Consider the following 24,719-nt stretch of genomic DNA (forward strand, 5'->3'; position numbering starts at 1 on the left):
GTCCATACATTGTGTATGACCGTTGGCCGCCTATTTTCGACAGAGGGGAAAGCCTGTTAATGGCTACTCCGTTTAGTTGTATCCTCCAAGCTTGCCTACGTCACAATAACATTGCCACTTTATTTCAACATAACATGTTACATGGGTACGTTATATCTATGGTTAATAAGTTAAAATATTTCTTTATAATTTTCATTTATATGTATTTTGTCTTAAATTTTACAATAATACGTCATTTTTAATTATTCGTTAGCAATATCTTCCGATTCACGAAAGAAATTTCAGACGTTCGGGTAATTCTGTTTACACTACTGGCAATAGCGCTGTCACATTTGACAATCCGCCATTTTGTCCCTGACCATCATCCTTGTCGAACGCGTGTTAATTGTTATTTCCTTCTCGCTCAGTGTCAGCAGTCGCAGTGTTTTCCAAACTTTTCACGTCGTAAGCTTGGTAATTAATGTTTTGTTACGAAAATGGTTGGCCGCTCTATTCGGAACTGTAAGAGTAGGAGTGAAAAGTGCAGTATAGATTTGTTTTATTTTACTATGTTTCTACATGAATAACTTAAAATTAATGCCGTTAAAATAATTTTCATCGTTGGTTAAAATTCTCCCACATTTTAAAGTTTGAGAACCTGTAAACAGCATGATGACGTAGGCAAGTGACAGTTAGGTCATTCGCGAATCTCGGAAGAGAGTACCAGGCGGAGTATATTATTATACCATGCTCCCTACATTACTTCTTGGCCTAGGTCAATGCCCTAGGTAATGTAAGGAGCCAGAAATGAGCAACTTCATGTCTTCATTTCGTAACATTAACGCATACATTTTGGAGTATGTTTGAGAAATTAAATTTTACAATACTAGTTGAGAGCTTTGAAACAATAAAATACAAGTATTTTAATATGATGTGGTTTGATATAATCTAGTCTTTTATATATTTAACTAACCTGTAGGCTTTCTGAGGTATGTCAGGAACACTCCTGACACCAGTAGGTACGCCATCATTATTCCAGGAGTCTGGAATAAAATCATTATTTTATGGCATTTTGCTCTAAATGTTATACATTGTATATTTGTCAACATGTTTTTGTCGTCTGTGTTTGTCATAAATAAATGTATTTTCTTTCTTTCTTTCTTTTACAGTCTACAGAGCAAGAAGTAGCATATATCGTGCAGTAAGGACGAACAACTTAATTCGTTACCTTCCACTCTGTCAACCATCTTTTTTGTTAGACTTTGAGAACTGTGTGCGTAGAACCATTATATTATTTCGTGGCATCGCCTTTTAATTAATTTACAGTCCCTTATCAATATAATAGCAATAGCGTACATTTCTGCAGATACCACATTCACACGTTCAAGACACAGTTTTATCACTATCCAATAGTTGTCAAGCTAACTTGGTAGAGTCAGACCAAGAATAGTCTGCAGCGGATTTGATAGCCCACGCAGTGCAAGTGTTATTTTAAACGTCAAACTTCTATGAAATTATGACGTATAAATGACACTTGCACTGCGTGGGCTATCAAATCCGCTGCAGACTTTTTTTGGTCCGACTCTAAAAGATACTTACACTGACGCCCAGATTGACGGTAAGCCTGTACAGATAGATGCCAATGTCTAGGACCGGCTTGCTGATGTTGCTGTACAGGTCCACGACGGTCTCGCAGAACTTGTCTATGTCCGTGGTGAGCAGTTGGTCCGCGTTCGATATCCGGTTGTCCAGGTTCGTCACTTGGTAGTATGTGAATCCTCTGGAACGGGGAATATGTACGTTATTATTGGGTTACCCTCATCTGGCAGAATATTATTTGTCAGAAATACATTTTGCATAACACGTATCGCAGAAAAACTTTTAGTCGAATGATACTTTCGCATAAATATATAGGTACTCGCCATAATAGACGTTTCACATTTCAGCAGAATTTTCTGCCAAATAATATTAAGCGAAAACAAAATTCTGTGAAGTAATATTATGCGAAAAGCAGCATACCAAAAGTATTTCTGCCAAACTATATTTCTAACAAGTAACATTATGCAACACAAAATTCTAACAAATAAAAATTACAGTCTATACTCGTACTTAGTGTGTCAATATTTTCATTAAACATAGGACGAACATTCACGTTAATTTATTTGCATATCGTTAAACTTGACACTGACACCGACCAATGAGTTCCTAATTAAGTTGTTTAAAGATACTTCATTGTTCTCTCTATTACCGTAATCTACGTTACAAAAAACCTGTTTGCAGAATCTCGGTTCTGCTCCGCACGTACACTTAGACCTTAGACTTATGACACGACTGGCGAGTCAAAGATTATGCAATGCTTTGATTTCAATCAAACTTGGAAAATGTTTAACACAAAACTAAAGTATGAAGTAAAATATTAGTAAATCTACGAGTAAGGACTAGATATAGGAAAGCTAATATCAGGAGAACTTTAGGCTTGGGCTGGTAAGTCCACCAAAAAAGTCACCTGATATTCCAGAGATAATAATATTCATATAACGAAATGTTTGATATCAAAGTTTACGTAGAAACGTGTTTCATATGTATGACCTTAAAGTCCCGTTTCGATGTAAGATCCATTAGACCGTTTTAAGCTATTTTTATTATATTATATATGTCACCGTAAAATTGTAAACACTCGTCATATTATAATCTCGCTAGTTACATTGTAGGGAGATTATAATCGAACCTAACCTAACCTACGTTAGATTATAAACTAACGGGTTCACAATCTTACGGTGTCATATATATATGTTTAAATATAGGCAATGTCGGATTTAGTAGTTTTAAATAGAACAATCGCTAAATAAAGTTTCTTTATTTAGGTGCAAATTTTCAATTTAAATATAACCTTAACAAAACAACATAAAACTAAAAAAGGGGAAGTATAAAAGTAAAACTAAACTTATAAATAAAAAACTTGTTCTAACTCGGGGCCTTGTGGTAAGGTGCATAGAAGGCTGTAAAAAAAATTGGTGTAAAGGTACAAAAAGAATTTAAATCCAGACGATCCGGTTTTGTAACACAAATGCATGTAAATAACGCGAGTCACAGCATAAGGAATCGACCCTTGGCCCTGCGTTAACGCTTGTAATTAAATTGAACATTAAACATGATTCACTTTATATGACAGCTCTAAAGGACCTTAAGTTAAGGTAATATAATCGATAATAGCGAGGACCTGGTAACTTGAGGAACAACTTGGCTATTCATCGCAATAATACCTATTAGCTTTTTTTGTAGATTCCAAGCCAGGGCCGTAGGTGTTTATTGACTTGATCGTCTGCGGAGTTAAATATGTATTTTTGTAACGTGATTTAGAATATTATGTACATAGTTTCGTAAGTTGACTATTAAAACTCATATTTGGACTCTTCTAGCTAGAAATATTTATTTGTTTTTTATTCTATATTTTTAGTTAATTTGTAACTAAAACACACGCGTTATTGGGTAAAATAGTGCGTTTGGCAATGTTGGATAACTTGGATACAAAGAACGTTGAAGAATTGATTTCAATCACTGTTGTAAAAATGCTAGGTACTTATATTTCAATAAGCTTCAAGTGCTAGGAAGAACCTACCGTTTTTTACCGCAAGATTTGACGCCACCACGATAATTGCCACAGTGCCCACAGTGAAAGGGCAACCACTGTGATCAAACGTTGACTTAGCATCTTTCCGTTTGTTTACATAAAGAATTTAATTACTGTAAGTATCATCTCTTATAACATTGTTTGTGGTTGAGGATGTCAAATATATGGATGTGTCATACTCATGCGTTACGGCGGTTTCGGGAATTTAACGAAAGTGACATGTAATTCCACATGTTACAACACCAATATGTTCACGCCGGGGTGCAGGCATCGAAAAGAAGATGGCGAGACGACTTGACGCGTTCTACTCGGAATGGTGGGAAAATACGAGGGGCGTTCAAAATATTCTCGGTATTGATATCTTACGACCTCTTCTAAAATTTCTTTCGTTACTGGCCGCTAAGGTTTATTCATTGACATTAAAAAAAAGTATAATTCGAACCGAGATAGTCTTTTGTTTTTCTGCAATTGCTGAACAAACATGAACATCATGTGCGAATTGACAATGTTAACTAAATTAGAACATCGATGCGTGATAAAATTCTTGACAAAACAGGGTAAAAATCAAAAAACCATAAAAGAGGAAATGGATTGTGTTTACCGTGAGTCTGCTCCTTCTTTATCTACCATTCAAAAGTGGTCAAGCGAGTTTAAACGCGGAAGGGAGAGTATTGAAGATGACCCTAGACCTGGCCGGCCTGTAGTAGCTACTTCACAAGAAAATATTGATAAAGTGGAAAAACTTATATTGGAAGATGGTCGAGTGAAGGTAAAATCTATAGCACAAGTAACCAATCTCTCTATTGGTACCGTACATGATATTATACATGACCATCTTAATATGTCAAAAGTAAGTGCAAGATGGGTTCCGCGAATGCTGACTCGGCTTCAAAAAGACATGCGTGTAGCTTGTTGTTCCGATTTTATTGACCTGTGCGGTGAAAATCCTGATGAGGTGCTGCAAAGAATAGTTACTGGAGATGAAACCTGGGTTCATCATTATGACCCAGAGAGTAAACAAGAGTCCATGCAGTGGCACATTAAGGGTTCAGCTCATCCCAAGAAGTTCAAGGTCATCCCTTCAGCTGGCAAGGTCATGGCCACGATATTTTGGGATTGTGAAGGAGTATTACTAATCGATTATAAAGAAAAAGGTGTAAATATCACAGGACAGTACTACGCTAACATTCTACGTCAATTAAAGGATGTAATTAAAGAAAAGAGGCGAGGAAAGTTAACCAAAGGTATTCTGCTTCTGCATGACAACGCCCCCGTCCATACTGCTCATATTGCCAAGGCAGCTATTGTTGAATGTGGGTTTAAAACTGTTACTCACCCACTGTATAGTCCGGACTTAGCCCCCAGCGACTTCTTTTTGCTACCCAATCTTAAAAAGGATCTGCGTGGAAATAAATTTTCTGACGATGAAGCATTGAAGGCGGCAGTGGAGGAGCATTTTTACACGAAAGATAAAAAATATTTTTACGAGGGATTAAAAAAAAAATTGATCGATCTTTTAAGTGTATGAACATAGGGGGGGAGTATATTGAAAAATAAAAATATCAAACTTTTCGTACTTGTTTGTTTTCATTCTCATACCGAGAATATTTTGAACACCCCTCGTACAAACGACAGGGTTGCGTGGAGGAAACGAGGGGAAGCCTTTGCCCAGCAGTGGCTAAATTAGGCTAATAAAAAAATACAACAAGCGTGTACACTGGGGTGTCTATGCAGGAAGCCGGAGCCATGTTGCATACACATCTAGTGTGGTTTGGCCTTTGTATTAGACACCTAAATTAAGATTCAAGCATTAAGACACAGACAGAGTTATTTACGCATAAATAAATAATATTAATAGGAATTTATTTAGACACTGACAGTACACAGCCTAAAGCTAGAGCGTTGTCGATACCTATGACCTTCAATTTTGAAACATAGATAGATATATTCTTCAAATGTAGTAGAGTTCCACTACAAACGACTTTTTTTCATTCTTTCCCCAAGGGAAAATAATGGAATGTTTTAACCACTTCTCCTTTTTCTTATGATATGTAAATAAAAGGTAAGCGATTACCGTCGCCCATAGACACCCGCAACACTACACGGGTTGTGAGTGCGTTGTCGGTCTCTAAAATGAGAGTACGCAGCAATTTCTGCAGTGTGCAGCGTGGCAGTAGTTTCTGAGGAAACGCACGGTTGAGGACTGCCAATCTAAGTGGTGAAGATGGAAATGTTGTCGCGTACGTGGTCAAAGTCGCGGGTATAAAGGCCAGTGTTTACGTACATAACGTAAAATTTGTCTATGGGAACATGTATCTCTAACTGTACCTACTAAGAAAATATTTGTTTTGTAAAGTGAAATGGCTGACCAATTAAATTTTATTACTTTTAATAGCCAGTAATAAAACAAAAGCGGCAAGTAAGAGATACCTTAATCGCATCGCAGTTCACTCAAGTTTAAAGGGGTAACATTGCTCACACTATAAATGTTACTATAGTAACATTTATAACTTAAAACTTACAAAAAATGTAATTGATTCACCCAATATTACAAGAATATCTAACTAACACTACGAGTAATATAAAGTTTTATATTTCGATGATACTTTTTGAACCTTGCCATTTTCATTGCGGCTTATACGGCGTTACAGTCGTACAAAGAGGGTAAGAAGATTACACATACATACTGATACCGATTGCAAATATTGAGATAAAATATGATTAAAGTACTTACTTCATATATTGCTGGTATAAATATAGTGAAAGGTTTGTCCGTATTCTTAATTTACATTCTCCTATACTCCATTTTAATACATTGTTGACTAATGATATCTGAAATAAAATATACACCGTTATTAAGGAAATTTCAGTGTTTATATAAAATTCATTAAAATATGTATTGAGTGAGTTTTTAGTAGCCTAATAATTATTTTATTAATGATATTAGTTTTTAAGTCCAATGTCATCATTGGCCTTAGCGTCTAATGCAGACGATTTATGGTGTAAAATCGGAGAAATACCCTATTACACCGCCTGGAACGAAATTAAGGAAACGCAGGGATGCCCAGCACCTGCATTACCCTCTCGGCTTCACTGTCTTATCCCACAGGAAAGGCGAGCCAATACGTGTGGAGGCAGGTCGGTTGCCGGAATCTGCCGCTTATTTCAGGTTGGACCCTAATCGCGCCTTACGGAAACTCCATTCCAATCCAGTCCAATGTACATTAGCAGTAATTATTGTTAAATTTGTATTTTAATTTTAAGAAATGCCCATAGGTTAAACTGTATATACTTATATATATTATACATAGATAGGTTTACTATATTTTGTACGCCGAAAGGCAAAGGACTACTTTGTACAATATAACATCTCTATACTACTTTACTCATGTTTGACAAATAAATTATCTTTATCTTTTTTAAGGTACCCGATACTTACCATGGGCATTGCGGCAAAGAACTGCAGCAATCTGCTTTTGAACTCCTGCTTGTTCATTGTGATTATAGCGCTGCAAAAAAAAATCTATTTAATTTATCCTTTCAAGCAGTATTTGTAAAGGTCCTCGGAAAAAAAATGTATTTAAAAAAAACATAATCACCTACAAAACTAGGATTAAACTCCTCAACATTAGGTTAGAATAAGATACCCATTGTTAGGTTCCATACAACAACAACAAAAAACAGACGTTATTTGGTTTATTTAATTGCTTACAGAATAATTCATAATCAAGAAAAAACCATATCAGCACTACTTTGAAAAAAACTAGTATCTTGTTCAGTCAATCAAAATGTGGTATCAATGTAGGTATGGGATGCATACAGAGTAACTGCCTTTTAAATTTGAGTAGTACTTTGAGATACGAGATTTTTTCAAAGTAGTGCCAATATGTATTTACTTTTTGCTTCTTTTGGTCTAATGGTAAACTTTTTTGGGTTACTCCATGCTCCCTGTTTTTAGATATAGGTACTCACCCTTCCTCTTTCATGAGGAAAAAGAATTAATGTTGTCAAAGAAAATGATAAATAGTTGTCTTACTATAAAAAGCCAATGTAACAGGTGATGTAACAAATAAAGTATAATTTTATTATAAAGTAATTTTTTTTTTTTTAGATAGTTAGGCCAAAACTGATAGAATTATAAAAAATACATTAGCATATTTTTACAATTCTATCAGTTTTGATATAAAACCTGTTGCTTGAAATGTGTATTAACAGATATTACAACTATCATGTACCTGTCCAAGCAAGATTTAAGTGTGTAAAAGCTGATAGGACCATGACTATTCTTTAAAAATGTGTGACTATGGAGTAATAAAGGTAAATTTATTTGTTTTCACTCTTTGTAACTTCTACTGAATCCAAATATACCATGTCTGCAATGTAATTCCTTGTTGTTTTATTCATGTAACTGACCTGTGCTCTGATAGCCAAGTTTGGAATAATTAAACTGTAGAAAGGCATTGTAATATTACAAAATTCCTGTTGTCGACTGTCTGGAATTTTGTTAGTTGCTATTATTGAGTTTTTTTAATATGCATATTTCCTCCTTGAATACTATTTCAAAATTAAATGAGTGAAGAAGAGACTTTAAATTAGTAAATTGCTATTGCATTCCTTTATACATATAATTATGGTTATGTATTTTTATATAATATTTTAACTAACAATGCAGGTAGGTAGTTGTGGTAAATAAATCTCTTATCTCCATGAAATGCCAAGTAATTAGTTCACTTACATAGATAAAAAAATAATTAGTGATATAATTGATAATATTAGGTAACACACAATTGAATGTCATCGTAAGCTGATAAATAAATATTGGAATCTGATAATTATTGGACCATTTTGCTGATTTCCTTCTCAGCTGTAAACAGTAGCTTTTTGTTACATATTCTGCTGTCCATGTTTTTTATCTATCACTAGACTAGCAATCTCACTCCTAAAATTTCCTATAATAAACAGTAATACAGTAATTTTTATTTTGAAAGAAGAAATATAATACATTATGGGTAATTCTCTGAGAAGTTCTTTTTTTTTTTTCGATGTGGCGCACGCACAGCTCTTGTGAGCAAGGACCCCGCTAAGGATAAGGGCGAGCCTAGCTCATATACATATCTGTCGCCAGTTTTCCCGTAGTCGCCTTATACGACACCCACGGGACGAGATGGGGTGGTGCTATTCTTTTATGATGCTGGCACCACACGGCACTCTCTGAGAAGTTAAGCTTATCTTTTTGACTTACCCCTCTATTAGAGTAGTATGCTGGATCAACCACAGATCGCACATGGACCTCGCTATCAGGGACAAGGCGATCAGTGCCATGAAACCACTTTCCTTCGACCAAACCCCTGGCACCATAATCTTCCATAATGCCTTCAGTTCAGCAAAAAATCTGGCATCCACTTGAGCTTTAGGTGACTTTTTATGTCTCTCCTTTATCATATATTGAATCTGCTCTTCGGGCGATAAACGGCCTGGTCTAACTCGTTTACTTTGACTGCAAAATACAACATTTTGTTAAATTCTATTCGTAGTCACCGAGGTATCAACGATATCACGACACTTTCAATTATCTTGTCAACAATAAATGGAAAATCACTTACTTAACATCACTTTGTCAATCTCACCTTGATTGGAGCGAGTTTTTAATCGCCCAAGCTCCGATTGCCGCGGAGGCTGCGAGGGCGATTTTAACATCGGTCCTACTTGTGATTTTACTGAAATTAGGCGCCATGTTTAATAGAAAAATTTAACACGTTAATTTCGAACAAACAGCATCTATGTTTAATAAACTTTCATCGAGTACGCAGCACTACAATTATGTGCACATCGCACGTCAATGAACATCTTCAAGTCAAACTTGAAAACTTGACGTCACGTCAACATGACCGAGGTGACGTTTAGTATTGTTGCCGTAAGGAAAAAAAATAACGGGTATTGCACACGGCGCGTGTTAATCGCATGTTGAGATATTTGAACGGGTTATGTTGGACGACGGAGCCACTGGAGATCATAATTATAAAGTCACAGGATCAAAAGTACTAGAACATTACAGTAAGCCTGACCACACACGCACGAAATGACATGTGCAAGCGACAGCGCTATGTCTTTGTAGAGCTTGGAGGATACAACTAAACGGAGTAGCCATTAACAGGCTTTCCCCTCTGTCGAAAATAGGCGGCCAACGGTCATACACAATGTATGGACTGACGTTTATCTGACATGGCTATTTTTACGTTACGCATACATTTGACGTTCCCCTCCCCCGCAAAAATCGGCAGACTGTTTTGTACAGAAAATTACAGACATGGCGTCTCCGTTTGATTATATCCTCCAAGTTGTAGAGCGACGTCCCGTTCCCATTTGTCATTCCGTGCGTCTGTGGTCGCTATAACCCCCTATTTTCATTCGGTTTCCGTCATGAATCTAGTATTAAACTGGATTGGGCATGAGTGGTGGGGGATAACTGACAGAACGGGATAGTCTTATGTATCTTTCAGTAGGAGTAGCAGCAAAAGCGCTATTATTGTTTGTCCTTGTCACAGTCTCACATTATTTTTAATCCCTACTATAAATTATACTTGGTCAACCAGCTCTTGACAGCAGAAAAAGGCGGCAAATTTGAAAAATGTAGGTGCGAAGGTATATTGTCCCATAGAAAATTTGAATTTCGCGCCTTTTTTACTGACAAGATTTGGTTGACCAGCTATAGTATGGATGATTGGTCGAATTTATTTGTTGCCCATCATAACAAATAATTTCGACCAATCATAGCGTCGCATTGCGTATGTTTTGTCCCTCATGGAGGCACGCGTAGACCACTTCTATAGGATGCTACCTTCTATGGTTTCCGTACGGAATGACAGGTGGGAACGGGCCGTCGCTCTACAAATGCATAACGCTATCTCGCTTGCACATCATGCACATGTCATTCCGTACCCGTACGGAAAATTCCGTGCGTGTGCGGCCAGCTAAATATAGTGTGTCAAAGGTCTGTTTGATTTCAAACATAGACAGAGAGAATCTTATAAATACTGTCTTTGTCTTACACTAGTACTAGCACCCAAAAGAAAAGGATGAGTATCGTTTTCTTTGTTCCTATTTACTGACAAGATTTGGTTGAACCAGTATAGCGGCCAGGATACCAGGATAGTTGTCAGTAAATAAATTTATGCTTGGCAACATGATGTCTGTCAACATCATTTTTCGTTTCATATTCATATACAGACAGATGTCATGCATCATACATGTGTCATCATGTTGGCATAGTTGTTGGATAGGGAAGATAGGCGTTGGATTTAAACTAAGCGAAACTTGATTCACATTTTTATTACCTAATCTAATGATGTATGTAATAATATTCTTGCGACTTACAACCACGATGCTCGGATTTTTCCCGAATGATTTCAAAAACTAAGTTTAACTAGCTTATATAGTACTTATAGCCGTTACAGGTTTGAAGTCTATTTATTTTGATTCTAATAAGCTTGCGTTAAGTTTCTTTTGACCAGCAGTATAAATTTGCAATAAAGTTACACACTTCACATAATACCTATCTGATGTGATACGATAACATAACATAAGCAGATTTTAAGTATCTCCACAAATTACAAACTACTTAAATAATAGTTTAGAAAACCCCCACCGTACCGTAGCAAAGAATAAATAATAGTACTATTCAGGTACAGACAGAAGACTCACTCTCTAACAAAACGGTCTGTTACGATCAGCACAGATATGGCCGCTAGGTGGCGACAGCGCCACGCGCGGCTTATGGCTAGCCACCAAAATTGGTGTGGAACGGATATACTTTTAGCTACCTGTAGCAAAGCGTTAAGCGACGAAATCGCGGAGTGAGCCACGCCTGACCGTAGGTACCTCTACAATAAACGTTTGGTTAAAAATGTATATCCTAAACTCAATACAATTGTGACGTTCCACGGCAAAAGGTACCTTATGGCACTTGGCGCTTACGTCGCATAGCGCCGCAATAATAATAGCGCGCGGCGGCGGAGCGGCGTTAATAATAGCGTAAGCGCCAACGGCCATAAGGTACCTTTACCCGTGGGACGTCACAATTTATTTCGTATTGTAGTAGTTAGTAATCGTAGTCATCATCATAATATTGCGTTCTATTAGCCAGTAAGCCTTTCTGAATCCTTCCACCTAAATCTGGATGTATAACTGTAAATAATTTCACCGCCCGATCTTGCAGATTTTTCGCGGCCCCACCCAAGCTGAACAGGATATTTTCAACCAATCTACTTCGCTCGCCTTTTGTCATCTCTTGGGTGTACAACTCAGTCGCTTGGTCAAAATTGTTTGGTAGGTCTTGGTATATTTCTATCAACTGCGGTCTTTTCGGATCCTTGTACGGTTGAGGACCGTTAAAAGTATTAGGAAAGTAGTTAGGAATATCACGATCGTTTTCCTTGAGTGGAGGTCTGCCATCTCGGTTATAAGCCAATGCTTGTGTTTGAATAGGACAATTTACGGGTATTTTATTAAAGTTAGCCCCCAAGCGGTAATATTGAGCGTCCCTGTAAGACATTCTTCTAGCTTCAAATACTTTATCGGGGGCGCCAAGTATTCCCGGTACCAGATTTGTGGGACTGAACGCTAATTGTTCGATTTCAGCGAAGTAGTTAATGGAATTTTTGTTCAAAACAAATCTACCCACTGGTTTCAAAGGATAGTCATCTAAAGGAAGAGCTTTGGTGACGTCAAAAACATCAAAGCCAGCTTTCTTGACGTCTTCCAGTGTTAAAACTTGAATGCTGACTTTCCAACTTGGAGGGTTACCATTGGCGATCGCATTATATAAATCTCTAGTAGCATAGTCGGGGTCTTGTGCTGCAATTCTGCTGGCCTCTTCTGAACGTAAATTTTTAATTCCCGCATCAGGTACAAAGTGCCATCTAACGAATGTAGACTCGCCGTGCTTGTTGACAACTTGGTATGTGTGAACACCAAAGCCTGGCATGTGTCGGTATCCATCAGGGATTCCACGGTCTCCAAAAACGAATAAAAACATATATAAACCTTCTGGTCTTAGAGTTAGGTAGTCCCAAAGCATGTTAACATCCATTAGGTTGGTGGCTGGATTACGCTTCTGAGATCGTACGAAAGCTGTAAATAATAGTGGGTCCTTATAAACGTAGATCGGCGTGTTAAATCCAGCGATGTCGAAATTGCCGTCTTCTGTGTAAAATTTAATGGCAAATCCTCTAGCATCTCTTGACGTGTCTATTCCTCCTCGCTCAACGACAACTGGAGAAAATCTGACGGCTACGGGAGTTTTCTTTCCTATCTGACTAAACATTTTGGCTTTGCAGATGTCGGTTATGTCATGGGTGACCTCGAAGTACCCAAAGGCGCCTCCGGCCTTGGCGTGGACTAGGCGTTCTGGGATCCTCTCCCGCACTAAATGGGTGAGAGAGTCCATGAAGTATTCGTTGAAGAGCAATGGTGAGTTTAATGTATTTGTGGCTTCTTTGTATTCTATAGGCGCTCCCGCACTCGCAGTCATTACACCTATGGGTTTCTGTAAATAAACACAGCTTGATGTTAGTAAGTTGAACAACACATTTAGAAGCTAGTAATTATAGGAATACGGAATATCTAATAAAATAACCTACACATTATCTAAATTAAGGAAAGAAGTGAAAATTCATAGGTTCAAATACAAAGTTAAAAACGTTTTGTTCTATAAAATGTTCCATGAGATGTCGCAGAGGATTCAGAGGAACACATCACATAGGTAAATTATTCAAATACCTAATTAATTAAATTTTTAACACGTGTGAATACATGGTACATATACCTAAGTTATGACTATTTTGAGTGCGGAATACAATACAATACAAATCCTCTTTATTGCACAACCGACAGACACACATAACATAATACATGAAGACAGAGGTAACAACAGGCGGTCTTATCGCTAAGAGCGATCTCTTCCAGATAACCTGTATGTAGGTAGTGGAGAAATGATAATATTAATTAAACTATTTAGGAGGTGCAAAAACACTAAATTTAATATTCTGTATTATTGGTTTTTTATTTATTTTATTTATTGCTCATATTGAAAAAAAAAACCACTTATTTCGCCAAACTGCGAAGCAGATTGTTGGCGAATTAAATACACCCAATTTATACTTTTATGCTTATACCAGTAGGTCCTTACCTAATTATCTTATACCTTCCTAATTATGATCTTATAATTCTAACATAATTAGGTATGTAAACTCACCCCCGTTTTCTGCTTAAACGTAATAATCTGTTGTGATGTGACATCTTGTTGCACTTTGGCACCTGCCGCCGCAAGTACCGCTACTAATACTATCACTTTTAACATTATATTTTATTTAAAAATATCTATTAATTCTACGTCTAATCTACATTAAACTAGAATACCGTTTAGCGGCTAAACTTATCCTGCCAACTGACTTTGGACTACTAGAGCAATGCCGCGACCTTGCAGTCTTTACAATATGAAAGCTAACAAAAAACATAATACATAAGCACAAACTTTCAGGTTTGCCCAATCACTCGCTGAGTGAAAGACATTTTCAATAGTTTCAGTTTTGTTCGGATTGCAAACTTATTTTATTGTGTCTATTGCATTCTTATTAGAAAACAAGTACGGGGAGTGTAAGTGGGTAATTTATTCAGGTAGGATGATTTCATTTACAAAGTCACGGTTGATGATAGCCATTTACGGCGTTATTCATGCTGATGATCGTCGTTTGTCCCTCTCTATGGCATAACGACAGATAGGGACAAACGACGATCATCAACTGATTAAGTTAGCAGCCGGTTATGAATAACGCCATTTAATATTTAGGTAAGGTAGCCATATCAGTTTGGTCCTTCGAACCGGATAGGACCTTCAAACTTTCAAATGCGTTTTAAGATTCTTACACACTTACACATAGTAAGTAATTTTACGGCGATATAAGTTTAACATTAAATGTTAACAACCGACTGAAGAAGATGTTTATCAGGTGTATTTGTATGTAAGTTTTTGTCATGTCCTATATCATGATTAGGTTAACGGATTTTGGCTAGTGACAAGTAAGCTTATTATTAATTGTATTTAATTTTTTTTAATATGAATACATATTATTGTTATTTTACATTTATTTACAAACAAGATATATACAGTGGTATTACTAAAGGAAATTAATAACTAGCTTAAATCTAAAATAGGCCCTTGAGGCATTGTAGGTAATATACCAAGGATGCTGGCGACATTTCCTCGCTGTATTATTGTTATAATTTATTACTTTTAGACTTTCTCAAATGCAAGTCTCCTTGATTAGGTACTGCCTATCCTTACTTAGTAGGATATACATCTTGTTAACTGGTTTTGGTGTTTTTTCTCAATGAAAAGTATTTTGTAGTAAAAAGTTTATTTGCTACGGATGATTAGTTTCGCACCAATTAGCGTAACCTCCAACTGTTCTTATTACATAGGAGCCGTTCTAACCTTCAAATGCGTTGTAACCTTCTAAATAAGAACATATATTTTTCAGAGCTTTTTCTTCCCTGCTAGGAGGGATCACAGTGGCACTTTTCCTCCCTGCTAGGAGGGATCAAAGTAACACTTTTCTGTTCTAGCACACTATTTTACATTTTTTTGCATATTATTTTTTTAGCTTAATTAATCTGTTTAAGCATCAGATTGTGTCAACACTGAGATTTATTTATTTTCCTCATAGTTGATGTGAAAAGCAGTATGTGTCACACGGTATCAAAATTATTTCGTCTTGGGCGTTAACACTTGAATTCCTCATTACATTACGCTCAGGATTCTACTTTAGAATCCATCGCTTTATTCAGGATTCAATGTACGCCCTTGACGGAAATATATCATTTTGATCCCTTGTAACACAAACTACTATTTTTACTACATTTTTATTATAAGTACTTAATTATTTTGAGCCTGTCGTGTCCTACTGTTAGATAATAAAGGCCTTCCCCCAAATTCTTCACTGATCTTTATCCAGTGCTGTGTCTGGCCACTCTTTCTTGACGTGTGACTTGTGGCCTAATTTGCTGAATAAATGTTGAAGTTACAAGTTTCAAGAAGGAGTCCAGTTAATCCCGTTCATTTCTAACTCTAATATTGTTAGAAAAAAGAACTCCAATTGTATTAAAGGCTATAAATGTAAACTCTACATATAAAATGAAGGTGAAATTAGATTTGGATTAAATTGATAAAATTAAAATATGGCAATCACTATAATTTTCGTTATAAATAACGCACTTAACAAACATTTCACTGCAAACCGCCTTTCATCAACGTATTTTTACTTAAGTTTTACATACATAACTAAAAATTAAAGTATTTAACAGCAATCGTGTGTATGTATAATACCTGACGTGATACTTAACCAGAGGAACCTGCAATTTTTGAGCTATGTGACGCCTGTACATTTACAATTGCATTGCTGCTCTTTGGACACATACTACTTAGCAACTGTTTTTATAGGAGTAGAAGTCATATACATTTTTAACAATTTTAACAGCATATCATGTAAGTACCTACTGGTTTGCAATACTGTTCATTTTTATAAAAAAGTTATAAACATTAAGTTTCCATCTCGATAAATTATTTTCCATTTAGTTTCATATAAGAATCCTCAAGTGAATGTATTAAGGGAGTGTCACAAAGGTTTTTACTGATAAAAAAGTTATAAGTACAGATCCCATTATTCATACATTATGGTTTAAAAACTAAAAGCTTCTTTAATGGTGAATTACTTGCAATAAATTTACGTCATTTGCTGTCGCAGTTTTGCATAACTCTATATACTCGTATTACCTGTACTGTACCTACCTAAATATATTGGGAAAGAGTCATAAAGAAACACTTCGGAAAATACGCTGTTGAAGGTGATTTTGATTCCTATTTATTAATTTTTCACTTTTAAGATGTTTGAAACTTAGGGTCGGGTGTTCATCAGTTAGCCACAAGTACACAAATAGCCAAGCGAATATCTGGCGAACGCGGTGTTGCCGCTTGGTGCAACCAAGGGCATTAGATACCTAAGCACTTTCCTGCCCTACTCCCCAGTTAATAGCTCGCTCGCTCCATTTACGAACGAGTGAGACAAGAATTTCAATATTTCGTAAAAACTTTTTGGGAAATAGAGGTAACAATTTTTGATTTATAGCTTTTTGTTAAGTTTTAGAAGATTCTTAATATTTTAACTGCTTAGATGTGTCCTTCAAGTCTCCTTTGACGTAGGTATTATGTATTTTAAACTGATAGTTTAAAAGTCAGATGGACAGAACCGCGTCGGGAGGGGGGATGTCGAAACCAAAATCTGATGTCGAACATTTAGCCATAGCTAGTCATATTAAAACGTAATATAAATATTATTTTTGATAAAAACAAGCTGCAATCATAGCAAAACTATTACATATAAATATGGAAACTAGTTACAACAAATAAACAGATGTTACTACCATGATAATTACATAGTAATTCGACTTTTCATATGTTACCAACTTGTTATTTTTACGGTTAATCACCATGTTACAAAATGTTTATTTTTGAGGATAGTATATGAGTAAAAATATTTTCTTTTATTTTTTTTTGTATTTACATATCTTTGTAATTAATGAAAACTGCGTTCTTAAATGTGTGGGGCTTATTGTTTTTAAATAATTAAAATTATTTAAATTAGTGGTTAAATGTGTACAACTTCGTTAACTGTAGAACACACCCCTGGTTAATACTGTCCTATAGGGTGGACACTATTAGCCGAATTCCATTTTTTTCTAAAAGCACAATAATGTCAAACCTATAAGGAAATAAAACACAATCTTGAATGAAAATTTGTAGCCAATTAAATAGTCTATCGATTAATATTCGCAATTATTTATTTTAATTGATAATTTGCGAGATATGACCGCTCGAAAAAAGGGTAGTTAACTGATAAACAATTCACCCTACATAAAGAAAAAGCTGGCTATATTGCTAAGCGTACAGGGGACCACAATAATTTATCATTATACCGTTGCTCTGTTTCGCAGAGAGTTTTTAAGAGGCCCATTCATTTTTTTCGCTCCCATTACCATGCCGTTGAACTCTTGTGAATAAATGATGACCAAATTCAGGGTATAGGAGTTTACTGACTTTAAACCGCATACCAGAAACTGAGTATCATCTTTCTCAATGGGTCATCTGGCAGCAAGCATGAAACTTGCATTTATGTAGGTATCCAAACAATTTTACGCATAGGTACGCAGTACGAAATATTGGAAACAAGTCATCATGTGTTCCCCTCCCCCACTTGTGCACCGATTTTCATACGTTTTAGAAAAAGTTATAATAATTAATTTAATCCTTATCGCTAATCACGAGACATAGTCGTTATGCCTTTATAAAAGAGCGTCTTTTATTTTTTGCACTTTTATGCCACTTTTGTGTTATTTCTACTCAGAATCTCGAGCTCTTTCGATCCTATGGGATAAAAATATGGCCCAGAGTTTTTTCCTATTGTGTTACCATTTCCCCATAAGTATACTTTGTATGGCGGTAACAAAAAGGAAAGGCGGTAAAAAAATTGATGGACATTGTAGGACACTATTTTTCTCCTATACGGATGAAAAGGGCTCACGATCCTGACTAGAAATAACACAAAAGTGCCAAAAAAGGTCACAATATATAAAAATGGCAATAAATAAAAGAAACGCTCATAAATACGCTATGTACCGGAAAAATTGTTAAACGAGCGTAGAGTTAGTGATCATCACCAAGTGATCATCATCATTTACCTGTAATTGTAGGTCATCCAATTCAATTTATTTATTTATTTATAAATCTGTCTCGCGTTTCCTGTTTGAAATACTATGGTCAGTGTAAAATAATTACAATAAAATGTTTCGTAAGTGAGCATTCCAAACGATAAAAATATGAAATGTACCAAAGTACATTCGTTGCAAAATAAATAAAATCGGTTTGTATTTGCACATCTGGCTTGTGACACCATCAGGTCTATTGTGTACAATACAAATGTATGACGTCATCTTTTTTTTGTTGTCACGATGACGTGGTAAACAGCTGGTCTATCAAAACACATTCACATGGTCTGAAGGCAAACTCGACTTGTTCTATGGCAGCTCGTGACATGGCTATTAAGTAATTTCCTTATATTCCACTAGCTTTTGCCCGCGACTTCGTCTGCGTGGAGTTAGTAATTTGGGCAGCTTATTTTTACCCAATCTGCTTTTTATCGATTTCCCATATCCACCCCCCTTCTCAGCCCCTTAAAGGGTGATTTCTGGGATAAAAACTACCCTGTGTCCTTCTCCGGGACTCAAACTATCTCCATACCAAATTACAACTATATCGGTTCAGCGGTTTAAGCGTGAAGAGGTAACAGACAGACAGACAGACAGACAGACAGGCACACTTTCGCATTTATAATATTAATTAGTATGGATATGGATATGGCCATTGGCCACGTTTAGAAAAATAGGTACTACCTATCACTACATAGTATAAAACAAAGTCTGTCTGTCTGTATGTATGCTTAGATCTTTAAAACTACGGAACGGATTTTGATGCGGTTTTTTTAATAGATATAGTGGTTCAAGGGTCGCTAGTCTATGTACCTATACCTAAGGCATTGTGGTGGTTTGCTTTAAACTTTGTATATACTTAATGAATATTTTAAGAATCTTTACTATCTTCTGGAAGGCGTATCATAACATTCTAAAAACAGATATTTATTTATATATTAATTTCAACTAGGCATTAAAAATTAATTTCAGTTAAAACTAAAACTAGTTTTAACTAGGTAGTGAAAACAAGTTTTCACTTAAAACGGGTTTTTACAATACTTATTTCAAATCGTGGGCGTTAAAATGCCATCTGGATACAGCTATAATTAATTACTCAAAATAACGTGACCTGAAGATTAACATTAAAATTCGATTAAGTACGGAAATAAGCAACATAGTCATGTATTTCAAATCCATTTTCAAACGTCATTAAGAAGGGAACGCCATGTATTTTTCCACGTTATTCGTTATCCGAGGGTCTACCGCGAACCACGTTCGACGTGTTGCCTCCCTGTCACACTTACGTACGAATTTACACGTGCGACAGAGAGGCAACACGTCGAACGTGGTTCGCGGTAGGCCCTCAGATCCATAAACATTGCTCGTATTGTATACCTACCTACAGACGACGTAGTTGCTATGAAACTTGCTATTCAAATGGAAAAATCCATAACAAAAGGCATTCGATGACGATATCCTTCCTTTCATTTTAGGTGTTGTTATAAGGATAAGCAAACAATGAAGAATGTTTTTTTTATACTCCGTCGGTGGCAAACAAGCATACGGCCCGACTGATATAGTTTGCTGGGCAGAACAAAATGGCGCAGCAAACTATGTTGCTATCAGTTAAAAATATCGCTTCGTTTGCGGTAAATTCTATTTATCAGGTCTTATGTCACATCCGATCTTTGGCGACCCTACCTATCTATAAATAGAGGCCTCAAAGCAAAGCGTCACGCGGTACCCCATACATATTCTGATTTTGGGGTCTTTTATATAAAAGCAATGGCAGCTGCCGTTACTAATAATAATCCAGTAACCAAGGGTGGGTATCCGAGCTATTCAAAGGCAAAATATACCACGCGTGCTTTTAAAATAATTATAAAATCCCAGCGTTGGTATAAGCACTAAAAACATTCCTTGGTAACTATATAAATATTCACCGTCCTGGGATGGTATGGTGTTATTTTGGTTGCCAGCGTATCCTACCCTTCATGATATTTCAGATTAAATTATCTACACGTATTTGAACAATTCATAATAATTATAATATTACTCTAGTTGGGAGGGTATTATATAAGAATGAGGATAATATAAAATACTTGATATACGCTTTAAAGAGTTTATAGGGTGCCATGTGATTCTATGATTCTATTGTAACAACTAAGGTACAGTCACATGTTTTAATTTATGACCCATTTTTGTACCTTGTCACAGTGACAATAGCATGAGGTCTCTAGCGACTTTCATATTGATTATCACTGTGACAATAAGGTACGAAAATGGGTCATAAATTAAAACATGTGACTGTACCTATTATGTATATTAATATTATGGTTCGCAATAAACGATTACTGATTACTACAGCATTTTTAACCACGACGAAGGCATCGACACGGGCGTTTATCTTAATTTACCATGCACGAAGTCTAACTTAATTTATCAAAAAGCCAATTTCAAGGCGGTAAAAACATTCAGAAATACCCTGGCTATCTCAATCTCAACCACTTTTCTCTACAGCTCTATTATTTATATTTAGCACATGCTACTGCGCAGTGCGTTTACAAGTTTTTAGGAGTATAATTACGAACATATACCTACTCAGACCAGTCAGACCTTTCTGTATATCTCTCATGTACCTATTCTAAATTGGTACGACTCCTACTGAGGCTATTAAAAGGTGTTCATCCTAATAATAAATCGAGAAGTAATTTTATATTAGTTATGTACTTAGCTCTTAGAATGTTCTTAGTGAAGGAACGGATGAGAGAATATTTATGTGCGATACGTCACGTACGCATTAGATACGCTACCTCGTACGAGTCGTACGCAATACGTCTCCTAATAAGTCGTTTGGTTATACCTACTTATCCAAATAAAACCAAATTGAACCGTGATTATCGTGAAACGCAAAAGGATGTTTATGAAGTATCCATATAATCAAAAACCTTATTCAGCAACAAGCAATTGATTGACTTTTATTTAACACTTCACGAAACGCAAAAAACGTTTGAAAAAATTCTGTACAAAAATGTTAATTGAATTGGTAATTCCCTCTGAGTCAAAAGATGCCTCGGCGTAGGCAGTAAAGAAGAGCCTCCTTAAAGGCCTCTGAGGCTCTGTGGGCCTACCGCGAAACACGTTCGACATGTTCTTACGTACGAAATTACAAGTGCGACAGAGAGGCAACACGTCGAACGTGGTTCGCGGTAGGCCCTCTGAACCTAATGATCGTCATAAAAATGACGATGGCCCGCTAAACTAAAGAATTGTATGTACATATGTACTTCTGAAACAAAATGATGTTTTTGTACCTATTAGATACCTAAACTAAGAGTATAAGAAGACTATACCATTAGGTATTTATACCTAGTAGTCCTAGTACACAATTTTAATGCAAATTAAATGGCTTAATTACCTAATGTTCTTAAGATAAATTCTAAGCTATAATGGGCGACCTTCCGAAAACGAATCATTATTTTAATTTTATTTAATATGTTTCGTTAAATAGGATATAATCGCGTAGGTGCGTTAAATATTAATTTAATTTTAGACTTTTAAATTAATACAAAATGTTTCTATGAATATAGATTGATGATCGGTTGGTAGGTTCTATTAAATACAGTTTATTTTTAGGGTTCCGTAGCCAAATGGCAAAAGACGGAACCCTTATAGATTCGTCATGTCTGTCTGTCTGTCCGTCCGTCCGTATGTCACAGCCAATTTTTTCCGAAATTATAAGAACTATACTGTTGAAACTTGGTAAATAGATGTATTCTGTGAACCGTATTAAGATTTTCACACAAAAATTTAAAAAAAAAACAATAAATTTTGGGGGTTCCCCATACTTAGAACTGAAACTAAAAAAAAAATTTTTCATCAAACCCATACGTGTGGGGTATCTATGGATAGGTCTTCAAAAATGATATTGAGGTTTCTAATATTATTTTCTTCTAAACTGAATAGTTTGCGCATGAGACACTTCTAACGTGGTAAAATGTGTCCCCCCCCCCCCTGTAACTTCTAAAATAAGAGAATAATATAACTAAAAAAATTATATGATGTACATTACCATGCTAACTTCCACCGAAAATTGGTTTGAACGAGATCTAGTAAGTAGTTTTTTTTTAATACGTCATAAATCTTCTAAATACGGAACCCGTCATGGGCGAGTCCGACTCGCACTTGGTCGCTTTTTATTTAAATAAAATCAAGAAGGATAATTATGTCATCGAAAAAGTTTGATGACCATAATGTGAGTAGGTACCTACACCTAACTTATTGATCATATGAAAACTGAAATTGTTTACCTATTGGTAATTTAACAGGTATAATTGTAATTGTATATTATAATTGTACATTAAAAAAGAAATAAACTAACTTAACTAAATAAAACTAAATTAAAACTGAAAACTGATACATACTAAATAAAATTAAAATACATGGTTTGGTGGTTTATATGCCAAATTGCACTAAATTGAATAATAAATGAGGTCACGTCCATTTTTAGGCTGTGACTCCATGGCTCTTCTAATTGTAGTTTTATGATGTAGGCAGGTACATACGTCATGACGTGATGGTGGAATGCGTCAGAACATAATACTTACACAACATTATGCAATTAACCAACCCTGGATTTTTATAATTTAAAAGCATTTTCATTAATTTATTAAACGTAAATAATACAAAAAACTTATTTATATCTTCGCCATTGGAATTGCTTCATAAGTGTGTTTTACCTTGCGAGTTTTCTGCAGGGTATTTATGGTGGCATTGCATTGGTCACGTTGAAAGGTCAAAAACTGTAATATTATGAAATTTCGAATTGTATTTCACAACATTATGAAATTAAAAATAATTTACTTTTCATTAACATTGTTATAGAATCTGCCCAAGAGTTTTTAGTCCTCTTATGTAGGTACTTAAGTACTTATAGATTTATTCAGCTAGGTACTTTTCATTATTGCATAGCATGAAATAAACGCAATTTTATCTCATTAGTTACGCCTAGGCGTAGGTAGGTACCAAGCCCAGATTTGTCGTAGTTATTCAATTATGACTGTTATGATGAAATAAGAAACAAGATAGAAGACGAAAACTTTTAGATGACAAAATTATATCCTTCTTGATTTTATTTAAATTCAAAAAGACCAACATTTTTTTGCCTTACCAATCTCTTCAAAATATTAATGTTATATTCTTACGAACAATACTTATGCCTCTTACTTTGAAAACTAACTTAACTATAATTGTTATTCTATTAGAATAATTATGGGTATTGTATCGCCAACCGGTACTTTTTGCGCACAGTTTTTTCAAGCTTATAATGATCCGTAAGGAGAACACCGGTACATTTTTTTTCTACAAAATTTAAGATTCACTTATTTGATGATTTTCTAACGGCTTCGGTAGTTACCAAGGAGGTAATTATACATATATACCTACACGACTAAATTAGGTTATTAAATATAGGTATGTATGTGATATAAAAACAAAGGAATGTCATCATTTGTTTATGAATGTATTTTTACTAACTATGGGCATAGCTATCCAGTACAAAACATTCTCATTTTATCAGGGTTAAAAAATTCCACCGCAGTTTCAAGACAATATTGATTGCTGCAGCAGATAACTTCCAGAATGGTCCACATCTATACCTTTGTCTCGTTCCCTTGTATAGCTCCACACTCTTCAACTCCTAGATTTCACGCAGGCGCAAAAGATCTTTCTAGAACATTTAGTTTGTCTCTGTCTCACAAATAGTATAATAGTTAGAATGAATGAGATGTCAGTATAATAACTGCAATTAGTATGCTGCTAAATTTAAAATCTGTGTCCACTTGTTCGTGCACAGTATTGACCCGACTTCTTAATTTGGTCGTATTTACTGCATCGAGAACGTTCCACGTCGTGGCCGGTAGTGTATAAATAGATGTGAGGGCCGTCCGCCCCGCCAGACACAATAAAGTAACCTGGTAGCGAGGTCGTATTATCTAGGAGTAATATCAGTAGAAAAAATAGGCTAATTGTAAGCAAGTAATTATTAATACATACTACAATAACATTGGAATATGGATTTAGGCAGTCGAAGAGTCAGGGAGGAATTTGGTATCCGACATCGTGCCCGTCATCGCCCGGTATTTAACTATATTATTGGATAAGGAGGGCCTTACGCAAGGATAAGAAACATAAGGTACGTGTTTAAACAAAATAATTATATTTAAACAAGCTATTTTCAAACATCCCATGAAGATTTTTCAAGTTAACATGAAGTTGTTGCTAACTGCGCAGTTTCAGTTAGCTACTGCGC

The 24,719-nt window shown here is 35.7% G+C and overlaps 2 protein-coding genes across 2 annotated transcripts in view; both read right to left on the reverse strand.

Annotated features, from left to right (window-relative positions):
• LOC134650338 (ATP-binding cassette sub-family D member 3) overlaps window positions 1-9,476 on the reverse strand; it is a 33,599-nt gene extending 24,123 nt beyond the window's left edge. Inside the window, exons 1-6 of the mRNA XM_063505299.1 lie at window positions 9,238-9,476; window positions 8,853-9,107; window positions 7,050-7,119; window positions 6,345-6,442; window positions 1,579-1,759; window positions 953-1,022 (exon numbers count right to left, since the gene is read on the reverse strand). Of these exons, the coding sequence (XP_063361369.1) occupies window positions 953-1,022; window positions 1,579-1,759; window positions 6,345-6,442; window positions 7,050-7,119; window positions 8,853-9,107; window positions 9,238-9,344 (781 nt within the window). The 5' untranslated portion in view covers window positions 9,345-9,476. The remainder of the gene's footprint in view (window positions 1-952; window positions 1,023-1,578; window positions 1,760-6,344; window positions 6,443-7,049; window positions 7,120-8,852; window positions 9,108-9,237) is intronic.
• A 2,212-nt stretch (window positions 9,477-11,688) lies between these two features.
• LOC134650544 (catalase-like) lies at window positions 11,689-13,985 on the reverse strand. The gene is made up of 2 exons (XM_063505496.1): window positions 13,863-13,985; window positions 11,689-13,154 (listed from the first exon to the last, which is right to left on the reverse strand). The coding sequence occupies exons 1-2, from the start codon at window positions 13,965-13,967 to the stop codon at window positions 11,709-11,711; spliced, it is 1,551 nt and encodes a 516-aa protein (XP_063361566.1). The 5' UTR covers window positions 13,968-13,985; the 3' UTR covers window positions 11,689-11,708.
• Window positions 13,986-24,719: the final 10,734 nt, after the last annotated feature.

This window comes from Cydia amplana, chromosome 8 (assembly GCF_948474715.1).
Source record: "Cydia amplana chromosome 8, ilCydAmpl1.1, whole genome shotgun sequence".
Classification (NCBI taxonomy): domain Eukaryota; kingdom Metazoa; phylum Arthropoda; class Insecta; order Lepidoptera; family Tortricidae; genus Cydia; species Cydia amplana.

What these genes read in the sequence shown, in the direction of transcription:
- LOC134650544 (XM_063505496.1), bottom strand. Translation starts at nt 13,967, where the DNA reads ATGTTAAAAGTGATAGTATTAGTAGCGGTACTTGCGGCGGCAGGTGCC. An exon ending in CGTTTAAGCAGAAAACGGGG is followed by an intron (nt 13,155 to 13,862) that starts GTGAGTTTACAT and finishes GTTTATTTACAG; the next exon opens with AAACCCATAGGTGTAATGAC.